This window comes from Misgurnus anguillicaudatus, chromosome 19, assembly GCF_027580225.2.
Source record: "Misgurnus anguillicaudatus chromosome 19, ASM2758022v2, whole genome shotgun sequence".
NCBI classification, from domain to species: Eukaryota; Metazoa; Chordata; class Actinopteri; order Cypriniformes; family Cobitidae; genus Misgurnus; species Misgurnus anguillicaudatus.
The window spans coordinates 32962490-32985051 of record NC_073355.2 but is presented as its reverse complement, the minus strand read 5'-3'; the positions used below and the strand labels follow the sequence as shown (position 1 = coordinate 32985051).

At 38.2% G+C, this 22562-nt stretch overlaps 2 protein-coding genes across 11 annotated transcripts in view; one reads left to right on the top strand and one right to left on the bottom strand.

Moving 5' to 3' along the window:
* Positions 1 to 2981, top strand: part of maptb (microtubule-associated protein tau b) — a 48093-nt gene extending 45112 nt beyond the window's left edge. For 6 of the 7 annotated variants that reach the window (XM_055194482.2, XM_055194484.2, XM_073857495.1 and 3 more), the window contains one exon: positions 543 to 2981. In XM_055194482.2, the coding sequence (XP_055050457.2) occupies positions 543 to 758 (216 nt within the window). In that variant the 3' untranslated portion in view covers positions 759 to 2981. The remainder of the gene's footprint in view (positions 1 to 542) is intronic. The other variant, XM_055194483.2, reaches the window with a different exon arrangement.
* Positions 2982 to 5278: 2297 nt separating this feature from the next.
* Positions 5279 to 22562, bottom strand: part of kansl1b (KAT8 regulatory NSL complex subunit 1b) — a 60961-nt gene continuing 43677 nt past the window's right edge. For 3 of the 4 annotated variants that reach the window (XM_055194470.2, XM_055194469.2, XM_055194471.2), the window contains exons 4-15: positions 20629 to 20724; positions 20169 to 20281; positions 19772 to 19964; positions 14571 to 14736; positions 12234 to 12416; positions 11602 to 11769; positions 11367 to 11506; positions 10192 to 10310; positions 10024 to 10081; positions 9795 to 9907; positions 9095 to 9349; positions 5279 to 7612 (exon numbers count right to left, since the gene is read on the bottom strand). In XM_055194470.2, the coding sequence (XP_055050445.1) occupies positions 7372 to 7612; positions 9095 to 9349; positions 9795 to 9907; positions 10024 to 10081; positions 10192 to 10310; positions 11367 to 11506; positions 11602 to 11769; positions 12234 to 12416; positions 14571 to 14736; positions 19772 to 19964; positions 20169 to 20281; positions 20629 to 20724 (1845 nt within the window). In that variant the 3' untranslated portion in view covers positions 5279 to 7371. Of the gene's footprint in view, positions 7613 to 9093; positions 9350 to 9794; positions 9908 to 10023; positions 10082 to 10191; positions 10311 to 11366; positions 11507 to 11601; positions 11770 to 12233; positions 12417 to 14570; positions 14737 to 19771; positions 19965 to 20168; positions 20282 to 20628; positions 20725 to 22562 lie in introns of all 4 variants that reach the window. The other variant, XM_055194472.2, reaches the window with a different exon arrangement.

Genomic DNA, 22562 nt, shown 5'->3' with positions numbered 1-22562 from the left:
GGATTTCAAAACAATAAAAATCAAATGTTTAACTCTAGTGGAGCTGGAAAATGAACATATTTTGTTAAAAAGTGGAGTGTACCTTTAAGTGTCATAATTTATTATCAAAAGTCTGATTTCAATCTTCGACATGACCTTACTCAGTCAATTTTAAAAGGGATGGTTCCCCCCAAAATAAAAATGTTCTCCTGTATAAATTAGGGATGCACCGAATGGACCAAATACAGAATATTTTTTAGAATATTATATTTTCACAGAATGTACTTTACATTATAGGAATTCCCAGACTGGGTCAGATATTGTCCATTATGTCCAGTAGAGGGCAGACTTACTAGTCCACATAAATGTGCATCCACATTACAGTACATGTAAACCATTTGTAAGGTATGACAAAAACTAGTGCTTTCAAAACAGCAAAAAAAAAAAAATTTCACCTAGAAATGGTAGAATCCCCCTTCCTGAAAAACTAATGAACTTTGCACTTTTTCAGGAAACCTCACAATTTCTTAACTTAAGCCAAATTCCTCTCTTCCTCCCATTAGATTGAGAGCCACAAGCTAAATTTCCGCGAGCAGGCCAAAGCGCGCACTGACCACGGTGCCGAGATTGTGTACCAGTCCCCCAACTTTTCCACGGACGGATCGCCTCGCCGTCTCAGTAACGTGTCTTCCTCCGGCAGCATCAACATGGTCGATTCACCACAACTGTCCACGCTAGCTGATCAGGTGTCAGCCTCCCTCGCTAAACAAGGCCTGTGAGCTGCTCCTCCCTTCTCCGAAGGGTGCTGATGTGTCAACAATTGACAACAACAAAAAAAAGTTTTAAAAGTATCTCCTTCAGTCCTTTTAAATAAGGTGCTTGTCGGATTCTCCTAACTAAAGGTTGTCCCAACGGCTTGTCTGCTTGTGAAATAATTTTCGCCTTCTGGCACAGAGGGACAGTTATTGATGTTATTGGCTAGTATCATGTTAGTATCATCAAAATATTTACAATTGAAAAGGATCTGGTGGTGTATTGATCCAAATGGTCATTTACAGCACAGAGTAACCAGATTTTTTTAATTGCCCCGTTTTTTAAAAGAAACAAAGACGACGACATTTGCTTTACACGCTGCATTTGATCTGTTGCCTTATTGTGAATGTTTTCTGTTTTTTTATTTATTTAACGCACTCCTGTTATGTCATGCAGTAGTGGGAAAGGTTTGGAAAGATGAAGTTTATTAGAATAGATATGAATTTGTTAGGATAGAAACATTTCAAACACTCTTTTGGTAAACACATCAACTTTAAAAATGAACAAAAATTTAAAAATGAAAGACCTGCTATTATTTATGTAAGCCAGTTGCATTAGTGGGCACTAAAGACAAGTGCATGCTACTGCTTTTTGATAAATGCTATTGCACACCTTTAACAATAACAGTTACACATTCTCAAAGCATCTCTGGACTTTATGAAGATGACACATTTTTGCTAGTTATATCGTAAATAACTTTATCAAGTGCAAAGAATTGGGAATCTTGGTACTAGAATGTACCAAAAAAATATTACGATGTAGCAAGTAAAGATTGTATAACTTATTTGAAACTTCACATTTACATATTGCACATATCATTTTCTTTCCTTGTGAATCGTTGTGAATGAATTCGTTAAAGACTTTTGCTTGACCTCAAATCCCTATTTGACAAAGTAGAAAACAATGTCATTCAGTCATTCAGAAACCTTAACTGTAAGTAGTCTGTCCTGCGCAAGAGTTAACAATATCACTAGCACAGTTGTTTCATCCCCAATCCCCATGTATTTGTACTGATGAATTTCTGCTTCTGGATATAATACACTGTTACAAAGAATCTGTTAATGGACCTTTGCAGAATATGTGTGGGCATTTCACAATATTAAAAATACAAAAAAAAAACAACATCATGGGGACTCCCATATATAAAAATGCCTGCCAGTGCCAATCAGTTGTGCTTCAGAAAACTGTCTATGCTGTACAGATGCTCTTTAGTATAAATCAGATTTTATGATGTACGCCAATGTATGCCGAACATTTGGTGTGAAATGATGCAGAACATTTGATACCCAGTCAAGCTCCCTCAGTTGTAATGCCTTTACTATAGCCATCAATCCAAACTACAAAGATGACACGTGACTGCACATTCCCAGCATGCTACTTCACCGAGGTCTTGAATATAATAATTCATCCCTGTTTAACTGTTTAGAAAACTCTGTAATTGATTTTAAGGGGTGTTTAACTAAAAAATACAATTAAAAAAGCGAGATCATGAACAAAGCTACCTGCAAAGATTCTGTTTGTAAATTGCATTTTTCTTATTGTATTGTGTGGATGGTGTAAAAAATGAACGAATGTGTTCAATTTAACTTATTACAATCTGATACTAAACTCAATTTTCATATTCTCAATGCATCGCAACTTTTCCTTATCTGAAATTGAACGCAGTTGTCGGACATGAGGATGTCGGACGTGTGATGTGATATTACTCAAACTGCTCAACTACTCATAAACAATGTGTATCGTGCTTTTAGGAATGGAGGAAATAAACAAAAATGCACAGAAAGTTGACATTATCAGTAAAGAAGTTTGTCTAGCATCACATATATCTCACATTATTAACTTACGTGAGAAGCTTCAGGCTGATTGCTGTAACCCAACAGTGTGTGGCGTCTCTTCAGTAACTTACAGCATGCTGCTAACATAAACCTGAAAATTTTGAGATGTGGGTTAAACTGATTTACCAAACAAAACGTTAAAACACTTGTTAGCTAGCTGTATTTCAAACAGTCCTGTGTGATCTGTTAACCAGTTCCCTCTTTCCCAATGTTTCATTTTCCGCCTCTGCTCTTTCATCGCCTTCTAGCTTGACAGTTGTGATTGTCCTTATAGTAATGTGTTTTATTAATTGGTTTACACCGATACTCCTTGCTGTAAACGTGAATTTGGAAATAAAGTGCGTATTAAACTTCTATCGGTCTCGTTTGATTGTCTATTTGTGTTTTACTTAACGCAATGAATGACTGTTACTTACCTTTGTAACTCCGCAGATTCAACGTCTGACTGAAAGGCCATCATGGAAACGTCACATAGCAACGGTATTCCAAAAATACAGCTTCGTTGAACTACTTCAATCAGGAAAGGCTAGGGTTGCATCCGAAATCCCACTTTATTCCCATTCACAGGGTTTTTTTTTTACGTTGCTTTATTCCACTTGAGTGAATAAACGAATGAACTGGTGTGTTCTTCGTGTATGAGATCAAAGTACCGCGAGAGCGTTTCCAAAGAGTAGCTTTAAATTGCTCTCGCGGTACTTTGATGTCATACGCCGATCTGCCTGTGCAGCGCCCCGACCGCATGAGAATTGGTACATTATGGGTATTTTTCCTTTTAGCCCTGTTTTAATTAGATTTTAAAATATTTTAGTCTGTAGGCTACTAGTTGGTTAACTTATGTGCTGCTATCACATAAAAGTCATGACAACATTTGGCTGTGAAGAGATGTCATAGCAAAATGTTTTGTGTTAATATTATCTTGTTTTAGTATCTGTTGCTGGAGTTGCACTTTGTTAATAATTACAGCATTTGAAAAAACATGTTATTGAAAAATAATTTTACTTATTTTAGTATGGTGAAGATTATAATTTTATTTATATTTAATGTAGTTTATTTGAGAATGTCTATGGCCAGAGCAAATCATGCCATAACCTATTTTTTTTGTAAAACGCCACCACCGTTTCAGATAACCAGAAAATTACGTGTTTTTCATTGCTGCCTTCACTACGTGAACCAGATGGTCATAGCAGACACCCTCCAGAGTGCCCTGTCGTTCGGAGTCAGTAACAGGGCAGATAAACAATTCCTGTCCGAATCGTCCCACATCAGAATGCACTCTAGCAATTAAATTTAAAAGCAATTTTGGGCACACATAGAAATCATTTTAGGCTAGTGCAGCGAGCATTTTCACGTTCGGTAAATTAATAGAATTTTATTTTCTAATGACTGTTTTAAGGGCCGTTTACATTATAACTACAACGATAACTATATAATTTGTTCTATATTAATTTGTATTATCATTTGCCGCGTAAATCATTTACCTATAATTGCATTAACTAATAGCACATTTCCTTCAATGAAAACCCTTGTTGTTGTTCTCATGTCATTAAATGAAAATGCGGTTGCAGCAGCTAACTGTGGTCGCTTTCGAAGCACTGCTTCATGAGGCTTCGAAACTTTTACGAATCTTTTGTTTTGAATCAATTGGTTCGGAACGTGTTTCAAACTGTGATTTTGGCAAACGACTCGAGGCTTCATTACGTCATTACGGTTTCGAAACTCTGATGGAGAATTGATCACAAATGACCAGTGTCTAACATGGTTAGGTGAACTCGGGTCAGTTTTATTATTAAAGTTAATAAACCATGTATCCTTCTGACTAATAACAATACTATTTTGTCTACTTTTGTTTATAGACAGATAAAAATGTACATAATTAAGAGTGTTAGTATTAATTATTTGTTTGCCCTAAATAAAACTTAAAACACAATACATTTTTAATTACGTCTCAAGTTAACAATTTTTTTTAAAACATTTTAATACAAATCGTGCTATTTTGTAAAAAAGTGTTAATTGTTTGGACATACCTGCTTTTACACTATTTTGACCAGCAGGTGTTGCCAGCGTGTGTGGTGTTTTGAACGCTTTAAAAAACTGAATCAATTTCCGAAGTAATTGGTTCAATTGATTCGAAGCTCCGAAGGAAAAGCTTCGTTTCTCCAATGTCCCATCACTAGCCATTTCTAAACAGTGAATCTATTTAGTGTTATCTAATATCTTACCTTTTGGTGTAACAATCAATAAGTGTAGTAGAATAAAACATTATAAAGTCAATTTCAGTGCAAGTGCAACAGCGCTGGACACCTCAAGTAATTTATGTAATGAACATTCTCCACAGTGTCATTTCAAATGCATGTGCACTTTAGATTCAAGTAGATTGGATTGGCTGTCATTGGTTTATCAGTGAAAAAATTCGTTTATCTTATTCTTTGGTGACTTTGAATATCAAATTAATTATTTTAACATTAGAAACTACTGAACTTATGATGAGAAACACTTTTAAAAGTCAACTTACTCAAATACACCCATCTCAATATGCAAATGTGTCAAGTATTTCAATCAATGGTTCTCAATTACAATCAGAATCTGTGATGCTCATAGTTTGATATAAAAAAGGTACATTTCACAATTACAAAAAATATAGAGACAACAGGTTGTACAATATAATTCACTTTTAATTTGAGAAGCACAAACGTTGCCCGCATGTCAGATTGGCCAATTATCCATAAACCTTTTTTCCTTTTTTTTTTTTGCTTCTGCATAAGTGTTAAATATTTGTACTCGTCTTCTCCCTAGACAATCAGGACAGCTACAGCCTGAACATCAAACACAGTAAAGAATCAAACAAGGTATGTACAAAATAAACTTTTTTTGTGTTGTTTTGTACAAACTATTACATGCTAAAGGATATTACCAGACTCACCCAACCCTCATTCACCACATTGGAAATTCAAAGTATGAAAATAACTCACACGATACAATATTGGCTTTTGAAAGCTAGTCAAACCTTATGGTACATTTGCCTGATAAGTACACGGACCCCCACACAGAAAGAGAGACAGACATAAAACCATAATTGATGATATTAAGAATGAAAAGGGGCGGCGGGTTTCTCAGCAGGAAATGGGACAGTCGTGGATGGTCCCTGACGATTTGCCACGCAACTATGAAACAGGAGATTTCACTGAAGCTGTTGATTTCGCTATGCTTCAGCGAGATGCAAGGAATTCAACATGACATCCTTTAAACAAGAACAAATGGCTATGATAGCTAGAATCGGGTGACGACAAAGATACGGAAAAAGGCTACTAATAAAAACTGTAAGCAATCGGTGTCTGCTATTAGACTTGTACATTCTTATTAGTTAAAATAACAGGAAAGAAGTTGCAAGACTGGGAACTAACAGAAATCGTTCCTCTGTAATACACAATGAAAAAAATGAAGCTGTCACTGACAGCAACAGATAAGAAAGGAGCCAACGAATGAAACTTTGCCAAGTCCTTGCCTATCATAACATCAAGTTATTACCATAAACATCATGTTACTAGGGGTTCAGTGATGGCCGTAGGTATTGCAGAATGTTCAACAACTCGGAAACAGGGAATTAAGACCTGACCAATCAAATGGAAGAGCTTCTTTATAGGAAAACCGGGACAAAACAAGTAATACGAAAGAAAAAGGGAACATGACAGAGTTGACGGATACAAATATCACAGGGCAGCTAATTTCAGTTTATACTGGAGTGATTCACACATGACTGAGTTCTTTTTTTATTGTTGCCAATATTATATAATAATAATTTGCAATCTGATCATGCACAGTACGTCTGACACCATTAGCAACTTCAATCTTAAAGGACTTTAAAAGTGCTTCAAAAATCGCAAGCCCACACAACAAAAAGCCAATCTTACTCCAGGAAAACAGCACATGGTGCTAAGCAACAGAGTTGCGGTGAGCGGCTATGCTTCAGTCGAGTGTTAGCGGTCTGTGCGTGTATATTCGGGCACTGATTGTAGGGTGTGCTGCAAGAGAGACCAATTAAGTGCTCCAATCAGACTCGTTTTAAAGCTACATACATGGCAGTCGCGTTTGGGAGCTATACTCGAGTCATCTGCTCTCTGTCACTTTCTTTGACAGAAATGGAGCACAAACAGACTTGAAACCTCTAGTGATCGGCTCGAGTCAAAAGTAAATCAGTAACTGGGCTTTACGTAACTCCAAGGCGCTAAAATAAATTTGGGTTTTCGAAGTAAAGGAATGTTCAGGTGTGGAGAAAAAAAAATGAAGTGCTTCATCACACAGTCATGATCATGTTTTTATCACTATTCACTTATCACTCCATTATAAACTGCAAGGCTGAGCGAGTCATTTAAGGTGGCATATTGGAGGAATCTGGAAGGGTACCACAAAATGCAAGCTGTGCCCCTCAGTACGACAGCATGCTAAGGGGGGAAGTGCTCTTCTGCAATTTACAATTCCACAAGCTAATCTCTCTTACTTCCTTTGAATGTTTTATTGTCCTAACGTTTTGATTTTCCAGTGACCCAAAAGATTGAACGAATTAAAACAGGTTACTAAATACATCTCCATACAATTCACTAAAAAGCGTGAAAGAATTGACTGATGTTTGAATATCAAACAACAGGGACTTTCATTCGTTTTGTTGGTTTTCTTCCTTCGACGTTGCTGCCGTTTCATGAGTTTCTGAAAGCCGGTGGGGTCGGGTGTGTGCAGATGAGTCTAGGCTTCATCGGTGAGTAGGTTTGGGTGGGTTGGTGAGCTTCTGCTTGGCGGCGCCGCCGTCGTCCGCGAGAGGCGACGAAGGTCCGGCGTCGGACTCGGATCTGGATGACCGGCTGCCGGATACGCGTCGTATGGTCCTACAGGGCCTCTCGCCAGGCGGACTGGGCTGGATTTCGGACTCTTGCTCTGGTTCCACGTCCAGGGGAAAGGTCCGGCGTTCCCATGGCAGGACCGGCTGGGAGACCCATAGTGGGAAATGGAGAGATGGCAAGTGAGTATTTGTACATAGAAGGCAGTATACCAGAGTAAATCCTGAAATGGGGTTGATAAGCAAGGTTCACCAGGTTGCCCTAAATGGACAATTAAATAAAGCTGATTACAACTTAACTACTTTACCAGCCAGCTTTTTTTTTAAAGTTCCCAGCCAGCACCTTTCTTTAGCCTTTAAGATTTTCACAAGTGTTTAATGCCTTCCAGAAAATGTTAACATACAATATATCAAATGAAAGAACAGACCCCTTGCTTTCAAAAAAAAATTGACAATTGTGTTTTTGTGAAGGACTTTTGATAGAAACAGATTCAGAGCGATGATCAAAACATACACTGAGTAGGGATGCATAACGATTAATTGCGATTAATCTATAGCAGAATATATATGCATGTATAATTTTAAGAAAAAAAATCATATTTATTAAATATTTATTATATAAGTATCTGTATATAATATAAATTATACATAAATATACAAATGTATATACAGATGTTAACATTTCTTAAATATATACATGTGTGTGTGTGCATTTATCTATACAAAAGGTATTATACACAGTTTACACAAATATACGTAAACAAAAACTTTTATTCTACAATAGATTAATTGTGATTAATCGTTTTGCATCCCTAACACTGACGCTGCGTCCAAAACCACCTAAGTAGTGCTTTTTGCATACTATATAGTATGTTAGTAGGCGATTTCAGACGCAGCATGAGTTTGAACTGTTTGCTCTAAGGAGATACTTCCTGGTCTTATAAGTTGTGTAAGAGTGCCACCTGGCGGATAATAGCGGAAATACGGAAAAACTCGTCATTGGCGGTAGGGCTGAGTATCGATCCAGATGTTCCAGACTTATTTGATTTCGATTCACAAGCTATCATATCAATTGGATTCTCAGTTTGATTTTTCGATTCCGATTCTCGTCTCGATTTTCGGTTCCAATTCTCGGCTTGGTTTTCGATTCTCAGTTTGGTTTTTATACTCGATTCGATACAACTCAATTAATATAGATTATATAGAATATTATATTAGAATATAGACTGAATGAATGACAGGCTCGCCTCTCGGCTCCTTGGTAACATCGCTCAAGGCAAAAAAGACTAGTAATTAGATTAACGTTAATCTTACATGCGATGTTTGCGGAAATAAATATGGGGTAAAAAAAATTTATTCGTGGCCTTTGTTTGAATCGGCCACGGAAAAAAAGAATAATAAAAAAAAGATTAATCAAAAAATCTATTTTTTGCCCAGGCCTAATTGGCGGGTAAATAGTTAAAGTTGAAAATGGATAGATGAATGCATACATTTGCCTTTTATGAAAAAAAAAGTCTTTCCTATTAAACTTCATAAACATTACATGTGGAATACAGACAAAGTTAACAAACAACCAACCCCAGTGCCTGCAGCATTTAGCAGACATAAACAAACAAAGCTTTTACATCAGAAGCTTACCATTTCCTCATAAGTGTCTGGCGTAGAACAGCGCGTGTCCTCGTTGGACATCAGTCTGTGGGAATCTCTGGAGCCGGGTGTTTGCAGGCCGGACAGCATCATTATCTCTGGGCTGACGGGGCTGGAGGGAGACACCACAGAGTTGTACTCCTGCAGCAGGTGGAAATGTGCCGTGTCTGGGGATGAAGGCTGTGGCGTGGAGGGGTTAGTGCCGCCCAGTAAGGGCGTCGTCCGTCCGTCCAGAGACTTAAAAGACCTGAGGAGAAAATGATTGGTTAACCTAATTGCATCTGCAAAATCTTATAAGGCATGTTAACATGTATAAGTGCTCACTACATTGCTTAGCAACAATAATAGAGTTTTTACAGTTATGGCTAATTGTGATTACTAAATATTACTTAAAAGCATAAGTGTATATTACATTACATCTGCCACGGATCATCATGGTGTTATTGGGCTGTGACTAATAGCACATCCCTTAATTACAGCTAAATAATACTCCTTGCTTTAATAAATTGTCCTCATTATATGCCTCTCCTGCATCTGAAACGGTTGCTGTCTTTTCACACGTCAGCTGCTGCTCTAAACTCAACAACTAGCTACATGCAGCTACGAACTGAAAGCTGTTAATCTCAAATTTATCACACAGAATCACCAGAAAAAAAGGGAAGCGAGCGAGAGACTGTTAACTGTTTTCCCACCTGCTGCCTCTTCTCTTCGCTATCGAGCTTGCAGTCCAACTCCACCGAGAGCGTTCCTGCTCCTCATATGCAAGATGAAGCTGAGAGAACGCAGCATCGGACAGATCCTCAATCTGTAAGAGATAAACAGAGGCTTATATATTTAACTACATACATCGGGCAGCCCCGTATTTGCATCCATGATGCAAGTAAAACTGGATTGTAAACAACAAGCAATCAAGATTTGTACCTCAAAGACATCATCCTCTGCAGATATTGGTTCTGCAAAAACATCCACTTCTCTCCAACTACAATTACAAAATAGATGCAAACATATTCATTGGACACAGATCACATCTTTAAAAACCCACGTAGTATATGAATCTTGCTATGGATGAACAATGTTTGCGTCTCTGACCTTGGGGTGAGGATCTCTTTGTACTGTAGCTTCTCCACTCGGGTGGTCGCGGCCACAGACATGGGGATGACAATGTTATTGATGTCAAATGGACTCTCTCCTCTCCTCCGACGGATGGTCTGAAAGATTCAAAGAGACACAATTTAATGACTTACTTTTGGATGTTGACTTGCATGTGTACTGATATATAATTATATATATTTTAGTGCTGGGCAAAGATTAATCGCATACAAAATAAAAGTGCATTTTTGCATAATATGTGTGTCTGTGTTGCGTGTAATAATTATGTGTATATCTAAACACAGACACATACATGCATACATATATATCCATTTTTTGTTTTATATACATATATACACACATACATACATACATATATATATACATATATATATATATATATAAACAAAAAATTGATATATATGCATGCATGCATGTATGTGTTTAAATATATATATAATATATATAAAAAATAATATTTTATTATTATTATTATTATATTATACATAAAATATATAATATAATATTAATAATAATAATAATTAAAATTATATTTATTATAATATATATATATATAATAATAATAATAAATAAATATACATGTAAATGTTACTTAAATGCATACATGAATGTGTGTGTATTTATATATACATAATAATTACATACAGCAAACATTTATATATTATGCAAAAAATATCACTTTTATTTTGTATGTTTATTAATCGCGATTAATCTTTGCCAGCACTAATAATAATAATAATAATAATAATAATAATACTAATAATAGATTTTATTTATAAAGCGCTTTTCATTCCAGAGAATCTCAAAGTGCTACAATTAAAAATAAGTACACGAATATATTTATAACTAAAGTACAAAATATTTGACGTAATAAACAACTATGTGACACTGCTTGTGGAAATGCATAGTTTGAGATTTACAGTTTTCTACATAAAATCATCCTACATAATGTAAAGAATGTACAGTGAAAATATAACTTTGATATCTTTATATTGAAACATATCATTACGTGAAATATTGAAATAAATGTGAAATCAATCTTTAATGCTCCTAATCTCATATTTACATTATGAGACTTTAGCCTGGATTTCAGACAAACCTAAAACAAAAACTTTATTTAAAACTGAAAATGAAACATGTTGAGAGTTTCTTACTGCAGCACTGCTGCCGAGGTGGAGCGGTGTGGAGGTCTCTGAGATTGATGGCTGTCTCATCAGGGGGCTGTGGGTGGGTGTATTCAAAGCAGAGATGGTGGGACTGGGGCTTCCCATTTCCATGTAAAACTTAGGAGCATCTACATTCAGCCAAGAGAAAAAAGGTGATGAGTTTCTAAAGATAAGTGTCAAATGAGATTATGATGCACAATGAAAGCAAACGGGGGTAACGCATTCTCTGGCCGCTCCAGCGAGGGCTCGCGGGGTCTCTTGCGCCCATGGCTCCTATCGAAAGAACTGCTCTGACGGAAATGCTGTCGAGGGTCAATCTTACTGGCACTCATTGAGCTGTCCGACTGGTGTCTAGACACCTTCTCTGAGCGCATCTTAAGATGTGACAAACCTGAAACAAACGGCATTCGTGTTAAAATTCCTTCACATAATGAATCGCAGCACTTTGGCTGAAAGGCTTCATTCAATAATTCATAAGAAGAATATGAAAGGAGTAAATAAGAGTCAGTAACTGTGGCTGGATTGTATGATGCTAGAAATAAGTGCCGAGTCACTGCAGAAATGATAAAGATGGCCAGACACTCACAGGTCATTTTAAATGTGCCCACAGGCACAGTCATATCAACAGCCAGATTTAGACTCTCCTTAATGTGTGAGCATTTGCCTCGGTTAGAAAAGAGACTCGGCTCCTGACATTCACAATGACAGTGTCACACATTTGAAGCCTTTGTGCTCGGGCTTTCTATTTCCAATTTCCTCTCCCTTTTAAACATCAATAAACGTGTCTCTTTTCGGAGTCTAATTTGAAGCATGTCTCAAATCCCAGTGAAAGTAATAAATGTGTTGTACACTTACGGACTGTGGAAAGGAGGGAGTTGGAAAGCTTATGTTTGTCTCTAGAGGACGGGTCAGACATGCGGCTGCTCATGCACATCTTGTGCTTGAGTGACATCTTCTTGATGGGTTTGATCTTCTCCAGAGGACGACTCTGCCAGTGTCCCTTCAGCACACGCTGCATATGAAGACTCATCATCACATCTAAAAGAGAGAAGATCGGTTAATCACTGAAAACCTATTTAACCCCATTTAAAGATTAAAGGGTTAAACCTCTTTAAAGGAAAACACCACTGTTTTTCAATATTTGACTATGTTCTTACCTCAACTTAGAAGGATTAACACATAGCTATCTTTTTAAATGCATGCACTTTTAATCTTTGTACAGCGCTTCGTGAATGTGTTAGCATTTAGCCTAGCCCCATTCATTCCTTAGGATCCAAACAAAAGTTTTATTTTGTGCCACCATACTTACTCATGTAACTACTCATGTAAATAGGGAAAACATGGAAGTGTTTGGTGGCTTCTTAATTCATCCCTGTTTGGAGCCATAGGAATGAATGCGCCCAGGCCAAATGCCCACACATCCACAAGGCGCTGCACAAAGATCAAAAGTGTACGCATTGAAAAAAGAAAGACAAATTAATATATACCCAAGGTGAGGCAAGAACACAGTAAAACACTGAAAACGGTGGTGCTTTCTAGGGGCGTCAACAATAATCGATTCGGCGATGCATCGCAATGCGCGCATGCACGATTCAGCATCGATGCAGCAAAGTCCCATAATATAATCGATTATGTCGCTGTTTATTTTCTGGCCTCGAGTGGACAATAAAGTTGTGAAGTTTCAATTACTTCTGGGGGCATAACAACAACAATCAAGAGGGCTGAGGCGGAGAGAGATGACCGCGATAGACGTGTAAATAAAAACGCACCCTTTTCCATGGAAAGCGGACATATGGGCACATTTCGGATTCTACGAAGTTAATGGGAAACTAGACAAGACTTGCGCTGTGTGTTAAATTCTCATCTCGGGTATATAATTGTCATTTTCTTAAAGCTGCTAAGCTTCTGTTTTGTTGAGAATAGTTGCACTTGACTTTACTTCTTGACTGATGAAAAATTTGCCTTGTTGTGTACAGTAGAATTCTGATGCATCGTAGAATCGAATTGAATCGTTACCTGGTGAATCGTAATTGAATCGAATTGTGAGGGCAGTGCCAATGCACACCCCTAATGTTTTCCTAGCCCTTAAAAATTCCTGAAAAGGTTTAAAAATCCCTAAAAAGGACACAAAATGTACCTGCTGTGTTGATTGTATCTTAAAACGGTTTACATCATTCGAATCACAAGAATTTGCAAAGATAGAGACATTTTTAGCTTTTTGTTTTTGAGTACCTCTCACGGTACACACTGGATTTTTAAGGGGTTACCAGCCACATACTCTATGTATACACATCGATAATTGAAAGTCCCTCCTCAAAGATCTTAAAATGTTCCCACTTCGGTTAAGATAAGAAGCTAACGTGTAATAATTGCACTTAATTTTATTTTATGTCATGCCAAAGAAAGTATTGCTCATAAACAGCCTTTCTAATATAAAATTCCCTTTTGGCTACTGTACGAACGTGTAGTAGCTGACCTAACGGTCTGCAATCCCCTACATTAGTGACTCATTGTCACGGGTATCAGATTCAAAAATATCATTTATTCTCCAGCAGAGGGCGTCAGAGCGTCACTTTCCTATTAAACTCGAGTTCCTCTTCCTTCTACTCGAGTTTCACACGTGGCGTCACCTCCACGCCCAACATTCACTCACACAATGGGCACCAGATTAGGGCAACAGGCTCATATTAATGAGGGAAAACTACCGTTCATCTCTGGTAGGGTGTCTGATGCTTGCCGCTGCTGGCACGCTCGCCCAGAGTCAGATTGCACTGCTCTTTAAAATGGTTATCGCAGCAAAGGTCAGGCGAATGCTTGATCAGCTAGTCTGAATCAGCACATGCAATGACTGCTAATCTCGGATCAGCCCTCAAATTCGCCCTCAATTCTGATTTATGCAAAAAGCCCAAACGGTTCCTAGATCGGCAGCTCTACTTAACAGCACTAACAACACTTTGCAAACTGAGAGCAGTGTGCAGGTTATTTTAAGATGTGTGATAACCAGATCTGGAATAATTAACACCTAGACGATTTGTAATGTGGAGAAAACAAGCAGAATTCCTGAATCGAGACACACAGACGGAAAAACAACAAAGCTAGTCTGTGCAATCCTCTATATGCTTTTGTTTACATTGTTGCATGCGTTTGTGCCGGGAAGAGAAAGGGGATACAATTAAAGGGGAGGGACCTCACCGTCTGTAAAGGAGAGAATAGGGTGAACGCAGGCGTCGAACTGTGCCAGTCTGTCCAGCAGGGGGAGCTGATGTTGGGTTTCAGCAGGAACCAGAGTACGTCCACTGCACATCACACACAGAGCGTTCAGCTCGCAGCCACAGCGAGGAGCCATCGACCTCTGAGCCTGAGCGAAAGAGAACGTCAGAAAATAAATAGGCTTGTCCAGATGGTAACATTTGTCATGCAGAAAGCCACATGAAATTAGACATTTATACACTTTAATGAAGTTTATAGGTACAGCAAAACCTATAACACATGCCCCAACCCTGAAAATAAATATATTTCAAAACGTCACATAAAAAGTGTGCATTTATTTGCACTGTATCCGATATCAGCTTAATATAGACAGATGAATACATAAGCATTGCATGGTGCTTTTTAGTATGTATTGTATTTGTTTTGGTATTTATTATATTATACTGCATTTGTTTGGGCATCCCGACAAGCCAAACTAAGCAATATCCGCTGTGGTAACCAATGGTGTTGGTTTAAGGAGGGACTTATTCTTTATAGTTTCTTTGCTGTGATCAAAAACTGAGAAATCAAACAGAAAAGCATGCATGATCATTAAATATGCTTTGTGTTCAGATTCCCCCTTTCAAGCGTCTTCCTTTATTGTTAACACAATCTCTCATTCTGAAGTCAATCTTTGCTTTTCAACCTGATACGTTCACACTATCCTGTGCAATAAATGACCACACGCTCATCCTGGACCGATGACCCAGTTTTGCATGTGGCAAGTTCCCTAGCGCTCATGTGCTCGTGTCATTAACCCAGAGCACAACACTGGAGAGAAAGACCGAACAGGTTGCTATTGGCAACCGTGCCCGTTTTTCCAGGCCTATTCAAACAAGGGTGCAGGAGGACAGTTTGTACACGACCATCATCTCTGAAAACACCTGGAAATCAATCTGATCTTGTTTTTTTAAAGGGTGACAAACTGCAAATTATTCAGGGTCGCATTAAAATTTTGTAATGACCAATGTTTTACATTTTTAATTTGCTTATAAAAAATCCAACTTTTATTTTTAATAAAACTCCATGCAACTAAGGTGGGAGTGGGTACAAATGGATTTTTACACAAAAGCGCTAATGATGATTGATGTCACAAAACTTGCCGCCAAGATGTCAAGTGGTTCTGGGAGTTTGTAGGACACTGCTATGCAGTTGCACACTTTGGTGTTAAATGCTATACGGGTCCTATTGTGTTTGGGTGGTTGCTTATTTGCCCAAGTAGAAAGAGTCCACCATCAACTAGTGCCTAAATGTAACATTGAGGCTGTTAACACCTGCTATTAAGATGCTCTTTGGTCCATCGGATCACACGCAGATGACGCTAAAGACTGGAGTAAATAGGGCTGTGTTGGAAAAATCGATTCACCGATTCTGAATCGATTTTCATGTTACTTTCTAAAGATTGATATGTAACTCAGAGGATCGATTTAATAATTAATAACTAAACTTGCCGCGTCATTGAATTCACGCATGCGCGCGAGGTGAAAGGACATTAAAACAATGAACATAGCAGTCAGTAACGTTAAGGAAGCGGTTGTTTTGAAAACTCTAGAAACGCTCAAAGCTGCGATCTATATGTAAAATAATCCACTCATAACAAATGAACGAGTTATTTGTGTAATTTTTCTAATAAGCGCCAGTGAATCCACCGCGGGTCTGGCAGCGAAACTCTCTCTCTCTCTCTCTTCCCCTCTGTGCTCATGCAGCCGGTCTCTGACGGGCAGAGGTTTCTTGAGGCGCGCGCAACGGGTCGCCTTATAAAGAGTTCTTCTTGCACATAATGCTAATAGTTGTAAAGTTTTCTAAACTTTAACTTTAAGCAAGCTAAGACAAAACTCGCGTTTATATCAGTGACACGTGCGCTGCTGGAGCGATGTAGTTTGACGCCTAATTCACTTATAGTCCAAACATCTTTGATCAGAAAGACGAGAAAGAGACGCAAATGTTAACGTGTAATAGAAAGTAAAGAGTGTCAAGACCTTAAAACAGACTTTATCACATCATAGCACCCGTCTTAATATCTATATCTAGAGCTCAGTCTCTCATATACAGGTATTTATCCTGTCTGTAGGTTTGTGCATATATTTATACTGGTTCATTTTACATACTGCCTATTTTTAATGTAATGTATGCATAAATACAAAATACAATGCATACTATAGCTTCAATAGTCTATAAAATTAATAACTCAATTAAAAACAAGATTCTGTCTATCAAGACTTAATCTGTTGTTATCCTCTGGGCATTTTCCCTTTAACATTATTTACTTTAAATTGTCCATATTTTAAAACTGTGGTGAGCAGTTAAAAGCTATAGTGAGTGGCAAATAACTGCACATTTTTATAATCCAAAAACAATATAAACTGAAAAACATGTATACCATGAAATATACCGTTACCGTGAAATAAAATAACTCATTCTGTGGAATAGATTTTTAGTCATTCCGCCCACCCCTATCTGGCACCATTTCGGGCTTTTTTCAAAAACATTTATCTAAATCTCGAAGATCAGATCGGATCGAACAATGATAATCGATTCAAGATCTTGAAAATCGGAATCAAATCGATTCTTGAAATTTGAATCGAAACCCAGCCCTAGGTGTAAACTGGGAGTAAAACGTTATCAGCTTATCCACTTTCGCCCACATTAATGGTGGTTTTCCATTGCATAGCACACCACGGTTTGGGTCATTTTACTTTTGGGAGCTTTTTCACTGGGTGCAGTACATAGTACCCAATACTTTTTTAGTACCACCTCTGTTGGGGTTCCAAGCAACCCGAGCTGATGCTAAAATGTGACGCAAAAACACTGTAAATCACTGATTGGTCTGAGAGAATTGTCACTATCAGCATCATCGCTATAATGTAAAGATTAGCTTTACCTTCATGCTAGCTTGCGCTGTCTCAAGCACACATGTTGTCATTTGTGGTGGTCAATTTTAATTTTGTGACGGACTGAGAAATAAATGAATGTATGGGAATGTACAACGACGCTCTCACTTGTATGATGTCACAGCAGTAGGCACAATGTTTCAACACGGGACATGACTTCTAGCTTGAACCTAGAGTGTACATTGCTATCTTTAGGGCTTTCATTGATAAAACTGAAGTGGCTGCTCTCTGCCTATGGCTGCACGATTCAAGCTAAAATGTGAATCACGATTTTTTCCATGGGAATTGAGATCCCGATTCTCTCACCAGATTCTCTTTTTTTTACAAACACATTTATTATGCACTTAACTAAAAAAATGTGCTACAGGACTTTCAGTTATAATAACGTGTCTTAAAAGTCTCTTTTTCTTTTTTTAGACCCCTTAAAATGTAGAGTAATTTAAAATTTGTTAGCTGTTAAATTGCACCTGTGCTTTTTGTACTATCAAACTGGCCAACCTTAAACCTTTAAAAGACTAAACGATCAACATTTTGAGGCATCAGAGAGAAACGCAGACATGTAACAATGGTCCCCTCATGCTAAAAACCCTTTTTAATGGGGAATCTGAAGGCTGCAGCCTCTCTGGAGGTCGCATTTCTAAGATGCGCATCATAATTTCAGAATATTAACAATTAACGTTATAAAGATGACTAATATTTTTAGTTAATAATAAATTGAAGTATGTTTATGACTTGCGAATGTAATGCTCCGTTAACTCAAATGAACGATGACGTATATAGCCTGCATATGCGTCCTCCGGAGGTTCCAGCCTTCCGATTTAGAAAGGTCCGGAGGTAAATAATTTCCTTCTTTCGGAACCAATGTTGTTGCATCTTCACTTTCTCCGACGCCACCAGGATTTTCCACAATGACGCTTGTTTATCCTCTCTTTTTTGTGAAAATTGTCGCTCCAAATCCACCAAGTAAACGACTGTGTTTAGGTCTGCCACCTTGTTATACGTCACACGAGTGACAGCGGAACGCCGCAAATGAGATGAGAGAGAGGAGAGAAACGATCGGGTCTGATTGGTGAATGAATAGGGTTTGGTTTTACCCTGTATGAGTGTGTGTTAGCAAGTTTGACTGATATTCTTGGATTGTAATGTAAATACGTGAACACGTAAACGCAGAATCTGAATACAGGGAAATACTGTATATGCAAGTCATTTAAAATGAAGATCGCATACATGTATGAATCGAGATCGTGATTCTTTTTCAATTAATCGTGCAGCCCCATCGCAGCCTCTTAAATTTTGTTTCATTTTGCGAGCATTTGAAAGTTGCATGAGCTTATTTTATCAATCGCTCTGAATATCAGGGAAAAGTCTTACATATACATGCACAAAACTCACAAACACCACAAGCCGTGAACTCTGACATTATATTAGTGGGCATCAATCCGAACCTGCCATTTTTCTTGGTCTCGTTTAAACGGGACTCATCCACAGACCACCCCCTCAGTAATCAGGACAGAAGTGGTCAAAAGTGGACAGAGGAGACAAATTAAAACACCAGGTATAAACGTAAATGTGTCTCTCTCTAGTTTGCTTGTGATCCGATTGACCAAAATGCATTTTAATATCATGTATAAACAGCATCTCAGATCACTCCTCTTGTCCTCAAACAAGCTACACAAGAAACCATTTAGGTCGGAGTCACAAATGCTATGCGGCTAGAATTTATTAGCTAGACATAAACATTTCAGGGAAAAAACTATTTATCTTCGAAATAAGTGACATTACAGATGCTTTTCACATTACGATTGTGAATACCATTACATATGTGACCTAGTCTGTAAAAACACAGCTTAAGTCATTTTTTGTGACTTGCAGTTTTCTACACAAAATCAAAAAAATGTTTAAACAAAAGCAAAGCTGCAGTACAGTATGGATGTGGTGTCAGTACTTTTTTGATTTAGGAACAGAACTGTGATTTCTGTAAAACGGCAGATTCTGGGTCACCTCTGTTTAATGTGTGACCTTTGTAAGAACCCCGCTGGGATTTTAAGGAGCTCGCTGTATAATCAGTGCAACTCTTCTGCAGGTAACACTCAAGGGACACATTTTGTTTATTTACTTGCTTCACTGTCACGGACACCCAACCAAAACAGCTCTTATGGCATACAAGTTTTAATTTTTTTCATTTTCAATTCAATGTTTTTAATTCAAAGACTAGAAGGGCTGACAACCTCCGAGGGCAAATGCATCTCCTACCTTTCGATTGAGGCTAGTGAGCGAGCCTGGCCGTAGGACGCGACGTTTCCTGCAGGACAGGAGCGGGCGAGTGCGTGCCGCCACACAGGTACTATCACGCACGGTGGAAGCCAAAGTGTCCGACTGCTTCTGCTGGGCCTCGGAGCGGAGATGCTCATCTGGGTCCAAGCTGCCGGGGGAAACGGGTCGCAAGCTGGATGAGGGCAGAGAGAAGACAGCAAAGGGGATGTTTGACAGTATAACGCATTTAATGTAGCTAAGACCATGCCTTAGCAAGAGTTAGATCCCTGGGGGACACACAAATTGAAATACTGATATAAAATGTAAAGCTTTAAAGGAACTGTAGATTATTTCTGACAAATGCATAAATACAGAATGTAGAAATGTAACATTGTACCTGTTAATAACACCATTGACCGGTCTGCCGGATGCACAGCTTTTCCTCAAGCCTGTTTCCGTGGCGAAACCATGGGACGTCACGGACCCCTCCACTCCAACAGTATCATGAACCTAAGCGGGGAAAAAGAAAACTGTTGGAAAGAACACCCACCAATTTTCCCCCCAAGTTGGTTTGGCCCGGAGCGATGAATGGTCGTGCTGCATTTCTTCACTACTCTGAATGAATAAAAAGGTCAGCAGCACTTTGCATGAAGAGAAACAAAGAGATCAAGTGTTTGGAGGCTCTCGCCTCAATCTTTTCTCCAAACAATCCCGGCATTCTCATGGGCTTAGTGTGTAGGCCTGTATCAAACTGAAGATTCACTTAAATGAGCTATTTATTTTGTTTGTGTACAGTTTTACTGCTAGTTAGTTTTGAATCTTTCGTCTGTATGCGAGTTAAACAATATTGGTCTTACCTGTGAGACAGGGCAGGTAATAGTCTCTGTTCTTGAGTCACCACTGTCCTCTGGTACAGAGTCACACACTGAGCTCTCCCCAAGTAACACAGTGCCCTGTTAAAACAAATGCACGCACATTTAGCCACCAAAAAACATAACATAGTCTAGTGTCAGGTGGGAGGTTGTTTTCCTTCCCCGTAACAACTTTCTCAACCATCTTGGGCTTTTCGCAAACCGGCGAAAAACATGAGTTCATCACATAAAACTGCAGAAACAGCAGAACATGCGCTTATCTGCAGTAACTAACAACAAAAGCTGCAGTTTTGATGGCAGTGTGGATAAGGATATGCTGTAACTGAGCTGACACTAACTGCTTGAAGACAGGCTGATTGTATCACTTTTTGTAATAAGCCAATAAACCGCCCAATATTTGGCTAATTCGATAAACATTTCACAATAACTGTGTCTGCCTGGTGAAATGACAATATTTGTGCTAGTTTATTTATCAAAAAGCCTTAATAAAGGATAACAGATAAATGATTTCTCTCAGATTATTTTTGTGACCTGAAAAACTAGTTTAAAATGTATTTATTTGAAACAAGACATTGTGACGTCACGTTAGGGGTGGGCGATATGACCAAACTCTTATTGGATAGGATTCATTTTATATCAAGATAACAATATGTATTACGGTAGAGTTTTTTATGTTTTAATAAGGTTTTTCTGTTATTAAAATCTTTAACACCATAGAAATGTTCATAATTCTCAAAAAAACCTTATACAAGCATAAAAAGAAGATAATCTTCCGTTCTTTTCCATACGGATCGACTGCGATTCATCACGCTACCTTCAAAAGGGCATCCGAATCGATACACAAAGTGCTGTATCATCGTCATGAGTTTGTGGCGATGTATCGTCATATCGATATTTTGATCACAGCACTAGTACAAACGTTACGTTTTCTTGACCACGCGTGACGTGGGCGCGTAACCTCGATAGAGACGATAGTCCAAAGTCTCTACCAGTTGACAAATTTCTACTGGTAAATTATTTTTTAATTCTTTTAAAATGATCTTAGTATGTATAACAATTCGGGCTATCGTTTTAGCATCGGCACCACAATATGCACATCTGCATCGGTCCCATCACAAAACATGCAGAGCATTTCTCCCCAAAGGAAACCTTTTCGGATACCTTTCCCAGAGTTACAGTATGTGAGAATGATTTTAAAGGGCAGACATTTCATTAACATTTCTCCTTGCAAAAGACATGATGGTAACAATTAATATGGTTCCAAGTTTCAATAACACAATCTGGTTGCATGACAAGAGGTATGCTATACAATCACAAAACTATTTCACTCAAGTTGCTATCCCACAGCTACAAAGGAAAAGCAAGGCAGAAGTTAATTCCTCTCAAACAAGGAGTTTTGATACTTTCACACTATATAAGGCCCACTTTTTCTCCACAACAATATTTGAAGGCCCCCCATTCACATTTTTTTTTACCAAATAAAATGTACTAGACTAGAGCTTGGCATGACTAGGCAAGATGTATATTTGTTACCAAAATATTTCAAAATAATAAAAATGTATTTTCGGGCATACACACCAAACGCGAGTTCAACGATTTGCGCGAGTAGATTCAATAAAAAGTCAATGCAAAGACGCAATCAGACGCGTCCTCGCGCGGGGCGATGCGAATGACGTGGACTGGGTAGCACGTTTGCGCAAAAACAGGCGCTATTCACCTCAAACGCACTTTTGTGCAAGTTGAAAATATTAAGAGAAAAATTTGCATGACACAAAGTTAAATCCTGCGAGTAATCTAGAGCGAGCACCGCGATGCTATGCGTTTGGTGTGTACGTAGCATAGGTCTAAGGTTGTTTTTGTTTATTCTAAGGATTGTTTTGTCTTAGTTAAAACATTTTAAAGTCATCTAGAGAGCCCCT